Below are 21,688 nucleotides of genomic sequence, written 5' to 3'. Positions count from 1 at the left end.
GGTAAAAGAAAAGTTTGTAGGTGTGTTGATCCATAACGAAACTTTTCACCAAAATGGCTGACTACCTCGGCCTAAATAAGGGTGGCGATGACGTATAAAAGAGTAAGTCTACGCCTCGCGGTGGGATTATAAAAGCTGGAATTTAATTTAAAATGGCAGCCTTGGGTAAAGTGATGTTGAACTTTTAGTAAAAGCTAAGAAAGAAAATTAACAAAGTAAATGGGCTAAATGGGCTGTTTCAGTATTATTGTATAAAATTAATTACGGCAATTAATACATTGATATGTACTTGAGCGCAGGTGTATTTTAGATTTGAATTATTTCAGATTTTATTATGAAGCGTTATTAATAATAAGAAATAATTTAACTGTAAAAAAATACAGTTATCACAATTAAATAATGAGATCATTTGAAACTGACACGTAGTTTCATTATTTTCCAACGAATTAAATTAATTAACAAAAGATTCCTTTACATAACCAAAGCAAAGACTTGGTGATTTTATTTTTCGGGGTTGATGATTTGACAGCACATAATTCGTTTTAGAAACTCTTTAGGTAGGTATGACGTTTAATATAAAATATTTATACGCATATGCTTGTTTTAAGTGTTTGTATTATACTTCCTTAATTTATAGTCGAGTAGTCTTACTACGCAAAAGACGAGGTCTCTTTAAAAAAATAATATGGGATAAAAAGTATTCAGATTACAAACTATGCTTACTTTTCAGTAACCAGCGTTAATGAATAGCAAACGTCCATTCTAGCATTCAAGCTTCGCATTTATAATATTAGTATACTAAGTATAGACTAAGAAGTAACTCTAAGACCTATTATCTCAGTTATTCTATAAAAAATATAACAAAAGTTATGTTTCAATTAAGTGCATAATGTATGATGTTCAATTGCGTAGTGTCTGTATAATATGGCCTCGAGGCAACCGCAAGCGGTGCGTTCGAACGATATAGTACCCTCCTCTCTCACCAGAGCATTCAAGTTACTGTGGTTTCTGTTAAATGATACTGTCAAAACAATATGCTACCACTTTGAGTGTTAGGCTCGTAGTTTTTGTGTGTAATTGGAGACTTGGCTTTGTTCCAATCTTGTCACCACCATTTCATAGAACTCGATTACTAGGTAGTACAATTTGCAGGCTTATAAATTAAAAGTGAAACAATTAGTTTGTCTTTTTTATAAATAAAGATTAAGGTAGGTATGAGTTCCACATTTTTAAACGGTTTAAAGTTGCACAGTCTAGCAATAATTGTAAAAGAAGATAAAATATGGATGTCTGTAAAATACTATTGAGCATTAATATGCAATACTTGTAGTGTAAATTGTCTTTTAAAGCAAAGTTTGTAATATACGTAAGTTTATGCAAAGATACTATACCTTCTTACGCATCATAGGTTACAGAGAAAAAATCTTACGAGTTGGTTCTCTATGTTTTCCTGTACATAACTGGTTTTGACACAGGTTATCAGATGCAATGTATTCTAAGTAGATACAAGTAAGTTTTTTTGTATTTTAATGAATCTGCCAATCATCTAATAGGATGGAATGTGAAGACCGTTATCTATGTATTACACGAAGCTTATTTTTTGCTGTCGGTAGTTAGGTATTATTATGCAAGAGCATTTATTATGATCTATTGATGTTCCATCACATCATACCAAAGGTCGTTAACATTTAAAGTTGTGCATAGTGATATAATGTTCCTAATATTTATTTAGTTATTTTTACAAGTCAAAAAAAATTTTATTTAACAACGTAAACACGATATTATCTAGTCTATTGGTATAGGTCTTACTATATATACAGTTTTGTACCCCTCTAATGATAGTTCATAAGTTCCTGTTATCAATATAATTTAACAAATCTTTGTGGAAGAACTAGTCGTGACTCAAATGTTATTAGGAAACCTCCATGAGAGCATTGCTAGATTTTAGGTAGGTACACAATAAATATTGAAAAGTTTTTAAAAGTTGTCTTTAGTTAAGTATTAGTTAAGAATCGCCGTAAATACAGTAAGGTTGACCATTTAAATAAACCTATTAAAGCTAGACCAATTTATGAGAATTGCTTTATTTCTGGTAGTCGTGTGGGAGTCTAATCGGACTTATACCAAAACCATAGCCCACGACAAAACCTTGACTTAGTTTATTGTTCCGTGGCATTACAGGTTAAAAAACTTGCTAATGGTTTATTACAAAATCGTGTTCTTAAATGGCTGCAGAGACTTATAGGATCAGAATTTATTGAAGCCAGTTAAAACGCCAACAACCGTTTTAGATTAATTTTTAGGTTGACTTAACACGATGCGGTTCGGTGTTTTATAAATAAAACTGCGGCAAAACGACAAGGCAATTTTTAAAATAGGACTTTTCCTATTACCATTTAAGTACCTTCTCCGTACACTTAAGATATTTAAGCAGCACCTAGGATTTTCAGGATTTTTGGACTAAATGCTAACAAAAGACCAAACACACTGGTTATTAGAACGTCATTTAATTGCACTACACAATAAGTGAAGTATAATTTATAGATAGGAATGAAAATGTAGATCTAGCTGCGCTAGTTTCTCGGACAAGTTTACGTATCGCTCTTGACCGGTTTTAAATGTACAATATACTACTGAGATTATGTCATTCGCATTTGAAAGTATGTTTTGATACGTTCATACATTATGTCACAAGAACCTAAACGTAAATAAAGACGGGTTCATTCTATAAAGATATATCCGCAAATTAACTAATTGACACAAGTGACTTCGCTAAATATAATTAGGTAACTTTAAGGTTAATAGCTTACCCACATTATTCTCAACAGTTGTTCTAAAAACACAAGTCCAATCTCACCATTTATTCGTCATTATATAATATTAGATTCCCGTTCCATGATTACATTTAATAATTGGCTTATTCAACTTTTTTAATGACTTTATGTAATAGTGTGACTTCGTAAAAATCTCAACGGTACTTTGGACGTCAACATTATTTTTTGCGACTTAATCGATGCTGTATTTTCCTTTTATTTTAAATACCAGCTACAGCTAGTGTACCACATTGTTGCACGTATGTTGAACCCGGCTTTTCAATAGGTAGATACCTATATTTTTTTGCTTTTGGTCTCCTACACGTCATTAAAGTTGCTCTGATTTAATACAGCCAAACTAGCAGCCTGTTAAACCTAATGCTGTGATTCTATATTGAACAACAAGTTAATCCAATCAAGTTCAGTCTTCCTACTGCTCTAACTGATATCCTGCCTAGCTTCCTACTACAATTGCTCCATGAAACAATAATCAAGAACTCGAATCGGCGATTACTTATAGCGTTAATTGCTTATGAACTATTTATTCCTAGATTAAGAGTTCCGTTTCGCTAGTTTTTGTGCACAAATATATCCATATTGTAGTAATTAAGTGTTAACAGGAAACTAAACAATGAAATTGTGTAAAGGGTGAAAGTTTGTCCTGCTTTTGAAATCATAAAATTTTAACGATTGTCTTTATATTTCAAAGTAAATTACGTAATCAATGCGATGACTTTTCTTTGATATTTTGCAAATTTATGTATATACTAACGTGATTATCAAAAGAAAAAAGCCCATAATTTGCTTAAAAATTGATAAAATTAAATATACTTGAGTGCAATATTTTAGTTACACCCTCCAAACACATATACTCGTATTTAATTTTATCTTTCTGAATTCATAACAGTGAATTGAGTGAACCATCAACCATATCCCCACGAAAAATAAATATTTTAAAGTTTTTATTCTTATTATAAGAATCTGAAATGATTATTTGCAGAATAGAACACGTACCTTTGCGCTTGGCCGTTGAGCATGGTGACCACTTGGGCCACTATGCCTTTAACCGGAGCTTCCTTCTCCAACATCACAACGGGTTTTTCCATCGTCATCACAACAACTTTTCTGTATCACTTTGTTTTAAACACTATAATGTCCACTTTTATTCTGATTTTTGTTATTTTTAGCTGCTAATAGACTCCCATTCCTACTTCAAAGTGCCTATATGCAAAGTGGTTCGTTTACTTCATTTCCTGAGGCCTTAGATTTATGGCTCATAAATTTTGTACAGGTATCACTTTTATATTATATCCTATTCGGTTGAAAGATTACTTCTTGACACGATACCGTTTTAATTAACTGTATGACGTTGACCAGAAACTACCGCTCCCTGTGACACCTTCGACTATAGCTGTGCCTATGTTTCGAAGGCTTAACGTCCTGAGTGCGGTAGTGTCAGTAAACGTTAACCAGATTAAGTGTATTAGGTACATATGCCATAGTAATTAATATACAGAGGAACAAGAAGTTTCTAAACAAAATACAAACAGATACCGGTATCAATTAAAACATAAAAGTATTACAGCTGCTGGGAAATTATTCAGTCACCGTTAACTAGTTACTTTGTAATAACATGTCGTTCAAACATGACAGTTGATGTGTTACGAAACATTACTTTGCTGCATGATATTTAAACGATACTAATCTTACAAATCGTATAAACCGTCGATGCCAAAACACTCCGTTGAGGATCCACAAGATAAAATCTCACGAGATTTTGTTCCAGATATTATTTCACTTAATACGAAGAGAGTGACAGTAAAATTTAGCTTAAAGTGGTTGTTAATTATGCATCTTGCAACTATCAGCTAATTTCGAGAAACATTACCCAACGCAATGGTAGTTTCTTCTGCAACTGATTTTACCGCTGATTCGCTTTATTAATCGATTGCATAAATCTAATGGATTTTTCACTGGTATCGATTAAAGCTTGGGCTTGCGAAAATTATAGTCAATGTTTTCTCATAGCCTCGATGTTGATCCATTGTGTTGTTTCACTGGCGAGAAGTTAGCAGTCCACTTTCTGAGACATTTGCAATTTGTCCAGGCTGCATTAGCAATTATTTACATCTGTTTAGCTTAGAAAGTCAGCATTACATATAGCTAATGGTTAATTTACCGTGCGGTCAGTCAAAAATGGCTCTAAGGTCGATTTTGTATGAAAGGCGGATACCTAATGTGCAGTGAATGACTTCTTTTATGCATAACATGAATGGAAGTTAGATGTGAAAGTTATCGTTATGGCTAATGTAATACTAGTAACAAATAGCGGATATTAAACATTCTCCGATTCCATGCTTTTTTCATAAATCTGTAGGCGGAAACCTTCTGAACTACATAATATTAGAATGCGAAACTCTAGTTCTACGAGAAAGTTAAAATTTTACAAAAATAATTCAAATAACGAGCTCATAACCATTTTATGTACAAAAAATACAAAATGCATTATGTATGTAGGCATTAATTACTAACGAAGCTCTAAAGAAACGGTATAATTTGCAACGACTAACATAAAGTATATTAATGTGTGTAGTAACGCGAGCATAAACTAGTTTTATTTTTATGAATAAAATTTAAATGTTTTTAGCTCAAGCACAATCTGCACTATGGTTTATAGTACTTAAACTCACAAGTCCTCACTGTCACAGTCTTCATTATTGCACTCAAACATTTATAAAACGTATAAATAATAAATTCTATATCGGTGGAGCTTTTCGTTTGGTTAGCTGACTCGTACTAAAAGCTGTCAGCAAAGCTATTCAATGTTGCCATGGCAACGAAATTTGGACAACAATAGGAGATCGAACTATGTATTTAGTTGTGTAGCAATTCATTCTTTAGACAATAGCGCGATCATTGTGTTATAGTGCTTTGAACCTATCATCGACATTGGTATTTTATTAATACTAGTAGGGTAAAGCACCCAGTAGTCAGCCCCCAACCAGTAGTCAGCCTTTACAGGCTTTATATCCATATAATTAGTGTAGAAAATAGTAAAGACCAATAAAATAATCATTAATCGAATCTGTATAATCTTATTGACTAATATGCACAATTACGATTCGATAGCATGACAGGTTGACGTGTTACACTCATTCTTATGAACTGCCATGAAAGACATGGGCAAAAACGTCGCCATTGCTATTTTTTTGTTAAGGATTCGTGTTTTAGTTTTTGGCATGTTTTTAAATGAATTTGATGCAATATGGAACGAATTGATATTTTATGCTAGTATTTAATAGTTTATCTTCGATAAAATCATGCATTGCAGGCGTTTTATTTGTCTTTTGTATTATAAATTAACGTGGCCGACTATTGGGTTTGCAAAATATGAGGTTGATCCAGTACTCGGCCATGAGTGGCTGACTACTGGTTTTTTTGCAATTCTCATATATGTGGTTGAAATTAACAGGGCGAATACTTCTCAACATAACTATTGTGTTGAGCTAAACTCTTCTAAGACAAAAATAGTATTTTACCAGTAGTCGGCCGCATATAAAGTCAGTGAATTTCATGAGGCCGACCATTGGACCTACATATCCCATAGTCGGCCGTCAGTTTTGCTAAATGAAATTGGGTCTTAAATCCTTTCATTAAGGTTCAAATTTGTGGACGGCTATGTTGGCACAAAACTTAGTTACTTGTTTTCGAATAGTATCATATCAAAAAGACCAAAAGATCTGTATAAAGAGGAATAATTGTCATGTGCTATGGTGGCGATCAGAAATGTTATGAAAATCATGGAAACGAGTCGAGTACTTGGCATTTCACACATTATTATGACACTACAAGTCCGAAATCGTTTAATAGTCGCACAAATGCCCCGTACCATACGGGGCTTTGTAAGCTAGACTAAGTGCACTCCCAAAAACAAATGACTGCCTTAAGAAACTGGTCACGATATGCTGGAATCAGCTTCCAGTTTCACCGGATGCAGCTGAATAGCAGTGTTTTACATGGAGCAACTGCCTATATGACTTCCACAACCCAGTTACCTGGGCTATACCACGATTACCATAAGACTGGTTATCAGATTTTCAAGCTTCTGACTAATGGCAACGATTGCCAGAGATCCTTGAATGCCCGCCGGGACCTACAATTTACCATGCCTTCCGAAACACGAAGGAATTTTGGGAAATGAGAAAAGAAAGGAATGATACCAGTCACTTCTATCATCTACCTTCTATTTCCTAGCCTACCATTGACTTATGTTTCAACACATCAAGAAAGCTAAAACAGTTTTATAGGAGAGCATTTTTTGTAGATTGGGGAGAGTTGAAAAACAGAAGGAATAAAGGAACAGAAAATAAACTTTTATCGCTGTGAACCGTGTGAAGAAAGATTGACTAGAAAACATTTAGAAATCAATTACCTAAGTGCTAATAACTATAAATTAAAATCTTGAAAACCCCCGATTTCACAATATATTTTTTATTTCATACTTTTTATAGGTTGGTGGTTAGGTTAAGCCATTCTGACTTTCCCACCACCAGCTTTCTCAGCATGCGAAGCCATTTGAGACCCCGTCCGAGTAAATTTGCAGACATTCGGTTAATCTCCCCACTTTAACCCACTACAACTTTTAAACGGCTCCACCGATTTTCATCAAACATGTCTAAAAACACTCGCACACATGTCACCTTTAATTAAAAAAAAACTAAATTGAAATCACTGTATCCTTTCGGGAGTTATGATGCCATAGACAGACAGACACACAGACAGACACGTCGAACCTTATAACACCCCTCTTTTTGCGTCGGGGGTTAAAAATTAATGGATGCATAAATTGTACTGCATGGTATTATTGCAAATGTGCTTTATTTCCTGGAGATTTCAATAAAAATATATTTAAAATAGAACATTTGTATTGAGTAAGTAAGAGGCTGACTACTGGGTAAGACATGGCTGACTACTGGCGAAATGGGGCTGACTACTGGTAAAAAGTGCCATATTTTGTTTAATGTGGATTTTTTCCATAATAATCTTATAAATATGATATTTTTTTATTTTTTTCTTAAAGTTTAATAAATTACCTTTCATACAATGACTAATGATTTTACATCTAGTAGTAAATGTTAAAAATATGGCTAAATCAAATTGACATTTTCACTAAAAGGCTGACTACTGGGTGGTTTACCCTATACGTTATTTTATTTATATGTTGCACAGATCGATGCAGTATAATACGATAAAATAAATAAGCTAACTACTCTTTGAAGTCTTAGTAACAATAGCTTTAAATTTTACCATTTGATTTTCTTTTATTTTATCCCTACAATGTTTTGTCAATGTAATTCTTGCAAACTCTCATGGATCTGTCAATATTCTACGTAGTAATGTGCAATATTTTGCTGATAAACTGATAAGAACCCACTTCAGATATCAGCTGTGATAAGATAACGCTGTCAACGAATGAGGGTAGACGTGAATATAGGTACACTGTTTTTATGTTTACTTGTTAGTAGTACCGACCAATAATACATGTAATATTGAGGGACCGTTCACGACCCTTCCAATCGTACTAAAATATGCAAAGGGTTAACAGATTCCGGCCTTGAGTCTCCGTTTTAACGGTACGTAAGCTCGTTATTATAAACATTTGCGAAGTTCTGCCAGTTATGAAAAATATTAGGGTAGACTTTTGTCCGTGTTGAGTTTCTAAAATTGTATGATAATTATCGAAAAACAAATGTTTTTATATTTGTCAACTCAGTAACTCATGTGTGAACTGGCAACCATTAACCTTATCGGTTTACTTTACAAAGGAAATACATAACATCCTTAGTTGCCGTTGCCGATAGTCCTTAATTGTAGGGTCAACAACCACATGTGCACTTACTAAATGAACAACTATGCTATACTGTTTGTTAAATAGCTTAATAGTATCTGTTTGCTGTTACTTAACTAGTAATCAATACTAGTTGAAAATCACAGTCACAATACGCAGCTACCGGTAACAACTAGGTATCGTTTAATTCAATTATCCACATTACCAAGCTTCACTATTTACGTAAGGAATCACCACCCTCGGGAGTCGTTACTTTGATTTTTATAGGCACTGAACCCAATTCAAACATAACGTAAACATAGGAAGTTTGCGATTAACAGGCAGCTGCACATTAAACGGATTACGATCGTTCAGTGACCCGTTCGTTCGATATCGGCAGATAATAATCTCGATCGGATCGTGTGTACACCGTGCGCGAGATGTGCCGGCACGTGTCGTGCTCGTGGTCGTGCGGCGTGCCGGCTACGTACGTCCGCAAGCGCGACGAGTTACAGACTAACATCCGATCGGGTTGCCGGCACGCGGGTCGACGCAAACACGCGCCGAGATGAACCGAAGTAACCAAGCACCGAAGCCCCGACCGACAGCTGCACGCTTGCTACTTTATCTGATTACCTCATGGAGCAAGGACCTTTCGACACACAAAGCTCGCCGTAAAATCTACCTTGAAAATCGATGGCCGTACCGCGAACTTATTACGAAATGTTCGGTAACTAAGTCCGACGACGCTGACGGTGAGATTGGATTTTCACAATTAAGTAGGTAGGTACTTCCATTCTTAGTTAGTATGTTTCTTCAATTTAAAAAAGCTTATTGTAAAGCTCTCTACCTCAATATCTGCCAATAAGAGATACCTGTCTAAACATAAAGAAGTCTAAACGTCAATTGAAATCGGTTCTTTGTTGGGACGGCGAGTGAATAGAATACAAAGGTCCCAAAGGAAGACTACTAAGCCCCAGCTGCTAACGCAAGGAAACAATTTCCCATTGTCGTAAACAGCTATTGTGATGTCGTGCAACGGCGCGAGCGCATGGAGGTCAAACATATACCCACACAATTAATCAGATAATTGGAACTGGAACGGTACTTTGGCATTGTTTCAATTTTTACCAACACTTGCGCAAATACCTCAGTGAAATGCATACCACTTGTATCAATATCGATAGAAGCTGCATGCTTTAATTTATTATTCATGGCTGTGATTATTATTATTCTTTATTATATTAGATATAATAGTTATAGAGGTTTCGTTTAATCAACCTTAAAAGTGCTACGATAATAATAAGAGTGCGAGTTTGAACATAACAATTATTTTTTTCTTGTTCAGACCAGTGAAGGCAAATAACAGAGCCTTAATAACTGCATAATTCTACATTGCGGAACAATCACGCGGAACCACACCTTGATATTTGCAATGCTGTAATGATCTGAACACTATTTATAACAAAATACCTTTTAATTGACCTGGCCTTACTCTTTAAGCGTTAAATGCATACATTAAAGGTATGGAACCAATTGCTCCAGACGCAGTGAATGGCAACTAAATTATAGTAGGAGCCGTTTGAAGTAACTACCTAATTGCTCTTTCGTATCTCAAATGCGTTTATTTTTGGACATGGTAATGTATGTAAACAGTGTTCACTATAGAGTGCATGGAAATAGGGATAGAAAGCAGTAAAGATGATGAACGAGCTATCAAAATAGAATTTGGCTGCAGCAGGTCCTAACATTTACCTACCTGGCTAGTGAAGGGAAGGCTTCAAACTTAAGAGTCAATTAGAATTTTGATCATGTAATGTAGAGTAATAATATGGCATGCTTAAAACGTTTTGCTAATCTGCGATCTTAATGGGAAGTCACGTAGCTATAACAAGAGTAAAGTACAACAATTTTGATTCTGATAAAATAAGTCTGTAATATTTATAAAATTAAACTAAGGATACAATGACAAAGTATTTTCGAAATTATAGTTGCAGGCGTAACAGACTATTTAATATTTATTGTTTGAAGATCCCCGAGAAAGTGTTTCTTAGAAACTAGGTATAATTAGTTAGTATCTTTAACAAGATGCGTCTCTCTCATTAAATGTCATATGATAGGAGCATCTGAGCATTGTTTGTTCGTATGCGGTTCTCGGCATCATTGCCTTTGTTCCGGTGAAGTTGACAACAGTCAATGCGTCTGATTCAATTGTCTCAGTATCTATGAAGTGAACAATACATTCAATAAAACTACAACTACATACGTACATAATAGACTGCGTAAACAAAAGAAATCGTATAAGTACGTCACGAAATAAAAATGCGTCTAATGTAAACTTGATTTACTGTCTTCGTCATTTCATGAAATATTTTCTGAGGAAAGACAATTCAAACAAATGTGTTTTCTTTTTCAGTATTGAGACAAAAAGCAAGATTTTAACTTATTTGGAGTCCCAGCGGTTAAAAAGTTTTTTAAAATTAAGGGTACTTAGGTGGCCAGTGCAAATTTTATTAAACACTTGAGCCATACTAAAGTTTTTACATAAAACTAGGCACATAGCTATCCACTACTAATGTATCTCTAGAAAACATCAGCTTTATAAATCAGTCTACTCGAGAGGAACATCAAATTCTATTACGCAAAAGAATGACCAGACGTGTGATAATAATTAAAGTTAAAAACAAACTGGTATTTCACTAAGCTATGGAGATAGAACATTACTTTTGTCACAAAAAGAGGCAGCTCTTTGTTAACAAACCTGTATGAAATAAAAAATGATGAATAGTTTTAAATCTTTCGCACGGAACCGTATTTTTTCAAGCATATTGTTTAAAAGTTTAGTAATGATATGTTCTATAACAGTTGGTTTTAAATTCGTATTACGTTTATACTTGTACATTTTGGGCGCACGCAATGGGAGTTCCAGACCATTAACTTTGATCATCATTATCATTTGATCCGTGGACCGCATTTAGATAAAAACGTATCTACATTCCGTTTGTTTTTGTTATAATAACTTTATATAACACTCTTAATAGATTTAGACTAGTGCAATGAGGCCAAAAAGTGAGTTATTTTTACGTTTATATTATTACAAAACATGTACCTAGATTTCATAATTTTGTCACTATTGATTAATTTATACATCCGTTACATATACCCATACACGGACATTATACGATTTATAATCAATGTCGTATGCACCAAACTCTTTTCAAACAGGTCTACTTAATGACTGCCAGATTGTAAGCAACTTTTAATTTATCCGATGTTGACAACACTGTCGAAACACTTACAACCTAGAAATAAATTATATAGTACTAGCTGACCCGCGCAACTTCGTTTGCGTGTATCCCGCTACTTCGACAAATACAGTCAACGCACCAACACATATTGGATACTAATTTTCAATTCACAATAACTTCTCTTTCCCTTAACCGCGTTTAAAATATTAAAATGTTTTTTGGTTTCTGTGACTCTTCTTTGATCGCCCCCCCTATCAGTTTTTGGAAAAAATATTTAAGTAATGTACAGATTTTTTTTTGTCTTATATGTATAGATCAAAGTCGTAGTACCTACTTTTTAATATTATTTATTTTTTATGTACCGTTTTTTTTATATTTTTTGTTTTTTTTTATGTACTTACCTACTTTTGTTATATACATCTAACTATTATTTTCTTGTTTACTTTTTAAATTATTTACATTCTACATTTTATTACTTTTACTTATTTTTTATTTACATTTATTTTTAGAAGATTAACTTTGTCTACATTTTTTGAAATATAATATAAGGTATACATACATTTTCATTTTAACGATGAGAAAGGTTTCCCATATATTTAAAATTAAAGACTATCTACAATTAAAAACTACCTGTAGGTAGATATACATGTTATTTTTTTTTATTTTCCTTTTATTGACGCCGCCCCCGCCGCCGCGGCCGGCCCGTACCGTGCCGCAATACTAATATCGTGATATCTCCTAAACTATATGTCTAAATAACACACTGTAAACTGCAAAAATAATCTAAATTAAATGCTCGTGATGATGAACTTACTTATTTTGATAAGGATATATGTATTATTGGTTATATCACCAGTTAAACATCACCCAACGAATTAAATGTTTTTTTTAATACAGAAAAGTAGTTTTTGTGACTTAAATAAAAAAGCTGGATATATGTCATCGCGGACTTTTTTGTAGAACTAATAAAAACCAATGTTTTTGCTATACATTGTTCCTACTTGTATCCAACGGTATAAGCGGCGCACGCACAAATGCAATCTCCAATTAGATTGTTTTTCTGACTTCTTGGACATAAATCGCTATAACTCAGCTAATATAGTTTCAATGTATTTCAATTATATATAAAAACCTGTCGGAGAAAATACTCTTTCTATTAGTGAAAACCGCATCAAAATCCGTTGCGTAGTTTTAAAGTTTTATGCATACGAAGGGACTACAGACAAAATGGGCGACTTTGTTTTATACTATGTAGTGATGAAGACTTTTTAAAAATAAAGCTGTTTTGTCTGCAATGACTAGGTAAGTAAATCAGTAGATTTTTTCGACGTCTAAGTCGCATTCCGGAGATAGACTTGCTACAATCATATCGGCCTAGTCGGGCGTCAAACCGAATATGTGTGGTTGAACCCGATCGGTACAAGCCGAGCAAGTGAGTCGAGTCGGTTTTGTTGTTGTTAAATTATTTTCTTATTGCCTATTGCATATCGGATATCTATAAATATTGCCGAACCGAATAAATAAATAAATAAATAAATATCATTGGACAACTCACACATGGTCATTTGATTCCAAACTAAGCAGAGCTTGTACTATGGCAACCAAATAACTGATAAACATACTTATATACTTCTAAATACATACTTATATAGATAAATTGACATCCAGGCTAAGAACAAATACTCGTGCTCATCACACAAAGATTTGTCCCGGGTGGGATTCGAACCCACCACACGCGGCGCTACGGTTGTTGCGGCGAGGTGACCACTTAAACCACTGCGCCAAACGTGCAGTTAATATGTGTGTAACAAGCCATGCCCAGAAATTCTTTCACCTCGTAATTTGCAATTTAGAAAATAGGTGTCGCATTATAGGGTAGCTGCTGTACATAATGTTAAACAAGAAAGCGATGAAATAGTCATCATCACTGGTACTTTCCTTCCTGTGAAATAACATAATAACATAGTACGACTTACCCAATATTAGAAAGACTATTATTGCTGGCTGTAAGCGAGTCCTGTTTCCCTTGCGCCATGGCTGCTAGTTGTCGGTCCAGCATATTATTCTGTTCCAGCAACTGGCTCCATTGCCTCACGGCTGTTTTGGAAGAGGATAGCTCTTGACGTAACTGCCTCTCGTCTAAGGAGTTGAGGCCGCTGCGCAGTGAACTGTCCAACCTAAAGGAATATAATGCAGATAGGTGGCTTATTAGATTTTTGAAATCAGGCGAAAATGGTAAAATTTCTTTGAATGATGAATTTAGATATTAAGAAAATAATTAGGAACACTATGGCTCCTTAATATTTTTCTTAGTCTTGTTATTTAAATTATCTAACTTATCACACAAATCGTAAAACTTTATCTTTTCGTATAGTAAAAGTTTTGTTTGGATATTAAATGGCCGTTACGCGGTGCAATGACACTATTTCTTACCTTTCAATATAATCATCAACGCTTTGCAGACTGGTGATGGACTGAGCTAAGTCATTGTCCATCATGAGGTCATCTGACGCCAAGCTAGACAACGTGTCCAGCGATGGCGTCCGCTCTGTGCCGCCATTACGTAAACTGCACACTAAAATAACACATTGAATTAAGTAAAAAAAATATTTTAATTCCAATAACCATTAGTAAAATAAAATTAGAAACGCAACTTGTTTTGGAGGGAAAATATAAATAGGATTTTTTCTTTTTAGTCGAAGATTCAAATGGCCTTCTGGATTTTGAATTTAGAAATTAAATTGTCAAATAAAGTTAAAATATGAGTTTAAAAAAATGTTATGTAGAAAAAAATATAAAATGCGTCAAAAAATATTTATATAATTTAAACCAAAGTAATATCAAAACAAAATTTCTTAAAAAAACTACAAAATCATAAAAAACTAATCATTTCTGTCAGGTTAGATGAATAACGTTTATTTTTAAACTGTTAACGGCCTTGTTATTTTCCAAAAAGGTTCAATTACCTATTCAGAATTATGAAAAAATATGCTTTGAAATAATGTTGTTGGTATCGAACAAAAATAAAAGATTATTTAAAATTAAATATTAATTATTTCGAGTTGATTGTGTGTATTTTAAAAAACACTCGAAACTTACGTTTACGATTTCTCTGTACAAGCGGGCTGGATGTAATCCGTTCTCTTGATCGTCGTAGATGTTTGCTTGTTTCCGAGTCCACTTTACTTGAGGGGCTACCGTCTGCGTTTTCTACAAGTTAATTTTCATATCGTTAACATTGCACTGCTATTTATATGAAAATATTCGTATATGACGTTGTGATAGTAAGATTTGTATTGTTTTAGCGATAATAATACGAGAACTTTAGCTATTAACTACCAAATCTTCACTATAAAAACAAGAGGCAATGTTTTAAATGACTCAAGTGCTTACGTCAATTAAGACAACGTTTAATAAATTTATCCTTGAATGTTTGATGAGTATGCCCTATTTAAGACGGTAATAGTAACACCACAGAATTATCTTTACTTGGTTTTCATTTATTGCTTGTATCTGCTTTGTATAGTTCTGCCTATTTTATTATGTGCGTAGACGATATAACATGATGAATACACAAGCACAAATAACGACGTGAAATCTTATCATAAGTAATGTCTTATTTCCATATATATTTTTCGTTTTCATCGGGACCAATAAAATTATTGTATCATAGTACCAGGTGTTGTAAGTTGTACGAAAAAAATGAGATGGATGCCTTGTTAAATACGAAAATGACAGGAAATACTGAAACGATGGCTGATAAAAAATAATAATATGTGTAACGCAACTTTACCAAAGCTCAGTCGTTCAGTCGTTATTATACACCGGACGTTACTAACTCGGATACCTAACATCGACTCTCTAACACTAGGTTAGGTCAAAAGTCGAAGCTACCTTTTCAGCTTTGTTAAGACGAAGTAGTTAGAGTAAAAACTTACTCCTGAACAACAAAGCTGGTTGATCTGCAATCTCATCGTCGAAGAAGTCCCTTCCGTCAGACAGCGAGAGGGATCCAGACGCGTGCGTCGGGGTCCCCGGGGATTCCGGAGTTACGTTCTTACTGTCTTTCTCCGTAATACGAGGCGATTCACTACAAAAGAAAAAATATTATTAGGTATCATGCTTTTTAAGTTAAGTATACATTTTTTAGTACTGCATTAAATTAACAATGTTGTTTCTTTAGGATGTCGATAGATGAAGATCTTTAGAAGGTCTGAAAATATTGCAATGCGTAACTTTACCTTAAGAACCACAAATAAATTTAACCTGTCCAAAAAGCCCTAATTATTGTCGTACAAAGGTTATTTCATCAAAGTGGCGAGTGTTAATATATAGATTTTTAGAATTAGTTACATAGAATGCATCAAATAATGTTATATATCAAGAAAGCCCTTTCAAATGAGTATATGAAACTGGGTTCACTTACATGACTTCCTTAACAGGCTGCAACTGTTCACCATCAACACCATCATGCTCTTCCACAATAGGTTCCGGCGACCTGGTCTTTGTATTAGCAGTCTGATACGCTGAACTTATTGACGGAGGATCTCTTTCCACTTGCAAATCATTATTTGAGTCGCTGGTACTGGTAGATGATATAAGACTGTCAGCCGGCGACGTCTCGTCGTCCAACATGCTTTGTGTAGAAGTTTCTAGAGCCGACATATCGAATTTAGATTCTTCGAGTGTGAGTGTCAGGTTGTGGTGATCTCCGCTCTGGTTTGTGCATGTACTTGTGGTGCTGTAGTTGGAACTCGTCATAGAACCTGGGGAAATAAATAATTACTTTTTTTTAACCCGTTACTGTCCCACTGCAGGGCAAGTCTCCTTCCAAGTGTGGGTTGGGGACTTTGCACGTCCTCAATTAATGTATTTAACAAATATTAGACATGCAAGTTTTCATCACGATGTTTTCTTTCACCGTTAGAGCAAGTAATAATTATTTCTAATACACACATAACTTCGAAAAGTCATTGGTGCGTTGCCTCGGGTTCGAACCTGCTCCAACCTAAACCACTCGGCTAATTTAAGGTCCTAATAAACGATCTTTAACACAGTTTTTTCTCTTATGGGTGAAAAATTATGGGTAAAGTCAGTCCAAGATCATCAGTCCAGTTTCTATTAATAAGGTATGTAAGCAAATAGATGAAAGAAAAAAAAAACATTTTTCTTTTGTTTCCTTGACGCCTTATCGTTTGTGTTTGTATTAGTAGATAGTCGGGTCCCAGACAGCATTTATGATTGATAATAAACACATACAGATTACTTAGAATTAATCATAGATTATGAGAGATAGCATCATTTTGTTTTGATAACAATTTAGTATTACACATACCTATTTAGGTTAGTAACAGATTTACCCCCGGTTTCTTAGTAAATTTAACGGTAGTTTATATCTTTTCAATAGCGTTTTTTTATGAGTTTTGACACTATTGAATAGATAAACTACCGCTAAATGTACCTCAGAAACCGCGGGTTAGCCGGATAGTCTTATTTATAACGTCGATGATGTATCCACACCCCAATTTCGATTATTTCTATAATTTTAACACCACAATCTCAGGAAGCGTTAAATACCCAAAGCTCACGTAGGACACTTCAATTCTTATAAAAAAAAATGAGCCAATATTATCTATTACTTATGACAATCGCACACGTCTCCTCCGTGGCACAGTGGTTTACGTCGCCACGCCGCGCCGCTACCATTGCGACGGGAGGTCGTGGGATCGATTCCCACACGGGACAATTATTTGTGCGATCCACGAATAGTTGTTTCGTTTCTGAGTGTTCTTTGATTGCGTTGTATGTATGTTTGCTAATTTCCCGCGGGCCGCGAGTCGCGACATAAGAGAAATTCTTAACGCGGGAATCGTCTTAAAAAAACTGCTTCCTTTTTTTATGTAGACTAAAATTTTAATGAATCTTACCCATCATAGTCCCCCTCAAGCTGTCATGTTGACTCAACGTGAGCGACTTCATGAGCAGCGGGTGTGGTACCGGTGGTTCATCCATGATCACAATAGTCTTCTTCGGTATCTCGGGTTCAATGACCTTTGGCGGTTCTTTGTTCTCCACCAGTTTGGACTTGTCATCCTCGCAGCTGGACACGCTTAGTGCTAATGAGACGTCGTCTTGTGACCTAGGGAGAAAAAGTTCGAGATTATTGTTGGAATTACACACAGGTCAATAATACTATTGCACTTAGTAAGTAAAATATCAATGATTTACGAAATTACTGCTATCGTTCGATAACTTATGAGTTTTTGGTTTGATAGGCAGTCGCTCCAAATAAAATACTGGTATCTGCATCCGGTGGGATTGGAAGCCGACTCCAATACAGTTGGAAGAAAGGCTAGGCCGATATAATATTATTGACTGATACATTCTACTTAGGAGTATAGTTGTATAGCAACATACCGAGTAGCCATGGCTTCGCCCGCGGCGTGGCTCTGCCAAGCGCTGCTGTTACCGAAGTGGCTCTCTTCACTCTTGCAGGACGGACTGGACTCCTTGCTCGAGTTCACTGTTGTGGGCGACACCACGCCGCTCGATGACTTCACGAACGAATTCTACAAGTTATTATGAATTTTCTATTAAAAGTAAGCCCCTACTACCTCTATGGCGCGAGTTGGTAATATAGGTATCAGACGGCTGATAATGGCGGTTCAATACCCCGGTCGGGTGAAGTCTCTATAGTAGCCTGAGTTTGGTTAAGTGCCCGGTAAATAAGAAAACGGCTCCCCCATCTATGCCCGCACCTTTCGGTATAACAGGTGTAGTATTATGTATGTATTAAGCCCCTACATCAGTTCAGTGAAATTAAAGCATCTATTTATAATTAGTCCAAAGGGAGACGGTTTTTAATAATAAATCTATTGATTCTTTCTGAAGCACAAAGCTGTGTCTGATCCTTACAATCCCTCCAATCTTTTTTACAGCCATGCGTAACCGATACTAAGTATACTAAACTCTGAACTGCTTAAAATAATTCCCTGATAAAATGACCCGTCAATAGCAATTCGTCGTAAATATTTTCAATTCTTACCTGTTTATTGAGTTTTTCTGGTTGCGCCCTATCCAGTACAAACTTCTCCTCATCCAAGTTGGTCTGTATCAAGGTGGGTCGGTTTCTATTCCTGTATCTCTCAAGAGTAGACATGGGAGAGCTCTGTCGTTGGGACTCAGTCACTGGGGAAGGTTTGGGCAGGATGGGAGATGGCGGTTTGTAGGTGGGTGCCGGAGTGACCTCGTACTCCGGGGTCAACTCGTCGTCGAAGGAACTCGGTAGCTTTGGTAGAGGAATCACTGCGTGACCAGTCACTACAGCGTCGTCTGGAAATAATAACAAGAAATTAATTTTTTGTACGTATGTAACTAAAACTTGTTCGTTGTGATTAATGTATTATGTATTAAAGTGTTATACTATACGATTTGAATTAATTACACGATGATGATCATTGACGTGTGTGAGCAAGGTGTTTTTTGGTCTTCATGTATCAGTGTGCTTTTAATTGCTATGCGTTAGTATGTAGGCGCTATCAATAAAGTATTTCATACTTACCTTTAAGACCAAATGCTACTAATATTATTAATGTGAAAGTTTGTGAGGATGTTTGTTATTCTTTCAGGGACAAAACTACTAAACGGATTTTAATGAAATTAATTACACAGGTTTATAACTTGGATTAAGACAAAGGCTTATATTTAACACGGGACTTTTTTTCACACCGACGAAGTTGTGTATCGAAACTAGCTTAATATAATATTATCACTGATTTTGCTATAAAGTTTTTTGAATTTGGATAAATTTCCTACATACCCATAATATCTAAATCAGCAACTTGCAGCTCTCTTAGATGGAAGCAATGTGCGTTTCGCATGACCATCTCCAAGTTGCGCGGGCGTCGGCGCATGCGAGGCGAGCCCTCACCAGCCGTCCCCTCCCCGCCCGTCCACACCCCCGAGTCAGTCGACACTGCTGATGCTGCACCTGCCAAACAAAACAACAATGAGATATTTAGAGCTGTTCGATTTGTAGAAAAGAATTTTAAGACATCCTACTAATTAATTTGTTACACTTTCTTCTTTGTTGAAATTTAGTACCCTTTTTTTGCGCCAGGAAAATGCATTACTGCATGTCCCGCTTCAGGGATGAAAGGGGGTCTGTCGGGCTCTCCCGCCAGCTATACATTCTTTATACTTGGGCATACCGACTAAAAACCTGACAGTGTTCCTTCCACGGTCACTATAAGGTGGCAAAGACGCGGTACTTCCAATCGAAAAATAAATAGTACCCTGATAGTTTATAAATTTGACTTACACATACTTTTTAAGCCGGAAATCTTTTAACGTGGACTGAAGTTAGAGTCAAAAACTAAGTAAAGAGCGTTGTATTAGTATGCAAGGTGGCTGAGGTAAACAAGATCCGGCTTTAGAACATCAGTGCTAGCTTATGCAGCTGATTGTGGCCTGGCCTCTTTGATACAGCTACTCTTTTTTGAAATGCATAGAATTACTTATTTAATGTAGATAAACCGTGCGTGCAAGAATCTCTTTTACTTTGTCGGATTAAAATACTTTTAATACTGAAAAATATACTTGTAATTTATTGAAGACTTACTTTCACAGAATGTGTTTCGTCTGGACGATATAATAAGTCAATCAGTGAGTCAGTCTCTCCTAGTATAATAGTAATAATAATCTATATGTATATTATTAAACTCTTCCGTTACCGAGTGATTGACTGACTGATTGATCTACAACACACAGCCGAAACTTCTGAGCGTAAAAAGTTGAAATGTCTTACGAAAATATCTTAGAAGGTGTAGAGGAGCACTAAGAGAGAAATCTCGGAAATTTCGCGGAAAGGGGGTAAAACTTTTTAATGAAAGATCAGCACAAAATAATGATGTAACAACGGGAAAATTAAATTCCACGCAGACGAAGTCGCGGGCGGCCGCTACTAATATATAAATCTTTTTAATTGACGTCCGTTTGTTAAAACTCCGAAATCAAAACTGTTCTTGTTTGATATAGTAGATCAAGGTAGTTTTATTAAACAATTGATTGTGAATCATGCACTATACAATTACGTTGTAACTTAACGATTGAAATAAATAATATTAAGCACATGATTTCATATGGCAAGGTATTTTATATATTTATTGTGAGCTGGTGTGAATATTTAGTCCCATGGCGATGGCTAGACAGTAAAGTATAAAAGTTAACAATTGTTAAACTTCTTTGTACGAATAATTATGTTAGTAAGACTATTGTAGTCTCATCAACCTTTTTTATCAAATAAAAGAAAAAAAAAGAAAAATAAATCTAGAAAATCTTATTGGGTTTCCTAATATTGCATTTAAAAAAAGTCGTCACAAAACCTTTATGCAGCGTAGGTTTTCAATCCAAAGTTAGAATTTGTGATATCAATGACTCGAAACGATTTGATTGCACTGGTTTCTAAACAAAATATCCAGGTATAAATAACAATAAATAGTCCTTACCCTCCCTCCATCCATCGGTTACGCCCGACTTCCTAGTGTTGTTCACCACCTGGAGACAAAATACAGACTTAGACATCACTACAACTTTCACTACACTTTCACAACAAACACACAAACAAAATTATTGACCATGTCTGCCTATCACAAGTGCATTACTGTGAATAACCGATCCCTATGTTACACCAACAGATGTCGAAATGACCTGTATCCCAACGAACTTAGAACACTTTAAAAATAAACACGAGTCCGTGCACAAGGTATTAAAACAACAAAATAATTCTAAAGACGTATCTT

General features: G+C 35.2%; 1 protein-coding gene across 5 annotated transcripts in view; it reads right to left on the bottom strand.

Moving 5' to 3' along the window:
* Positions 1–21,688, bottom strand: part of LOC142973561 (uncharacterized) — a 104,255-nt gene that overhangs the window by 17,308 nt on the left and 65,259 nt on the right. For all 5 annotated transcript variants that reach the window (XR_012959512.1, XM_076115392.1, XM_076115389.1 and 2 more), the window contains 10 exons: positions 21,395–21,443; positions 19,708–19,878; positions 18,934–19,220; positions 18,306–18,457; positions 17,816–18,027; positions 16,315–16,654; positions 15,827–15,978; positions 14,988–15,098; positions 14,322–14,463; positions 13,865–14,065 (listed from right to left, as the gene is read on the bottom strand). Coding sequence is in view for 4 of the 5 variants with exons in the window: in XM_076115392.1 (XP_075971507.1) it covers positions 13,865–14,065; positions 14,322–14,463; positions 14,988–15,098; positions 15,827–15,978; positions 16,315–16,654; positions 17,816–18,027; positions 18,306–18,457; positions 18,934–19,220; positions 19,708–19,878; positions 21,395–21,443 (1,817 nt within the window). In the remaining variant the exon portion in view is untranslated. The remainder of the gene's footprint in view (positions 1–13,864; positions 14,066–14,321; positions 14,464–14,987; positions 15,099–15,826; positions 15,979–16,314; positions 16,655–17,815; positions 18,028–18,305; positions 18,458–18,933; positions 19,221–19,707; positions 19,879–21,394; positions 21,444–21,688) is intronic.

Source organism: Anticarsia gemmatalis, chromosome 6, assembly GCF_050436995.1.
Source record: "Anticarsia gemmatalis isolate Benzon Research Colony breed Stoneville strain chromosome 6, ilAntGemm2 primary, whole genome shotgun sequence".
In the NCBI taxonomy this organism is placed as follows: domain Eukaryota; kingdom Metazoa; phylum Arthropoda; class Insecta; order Lepidoptera; family Erebidae; genus Anticarsia; species Anticarsia gemmatalis.
Note: the sequence above shows the minus strand (reverse complement) of the source record. Positions and strands in the feature narration are given on the sequence as shown.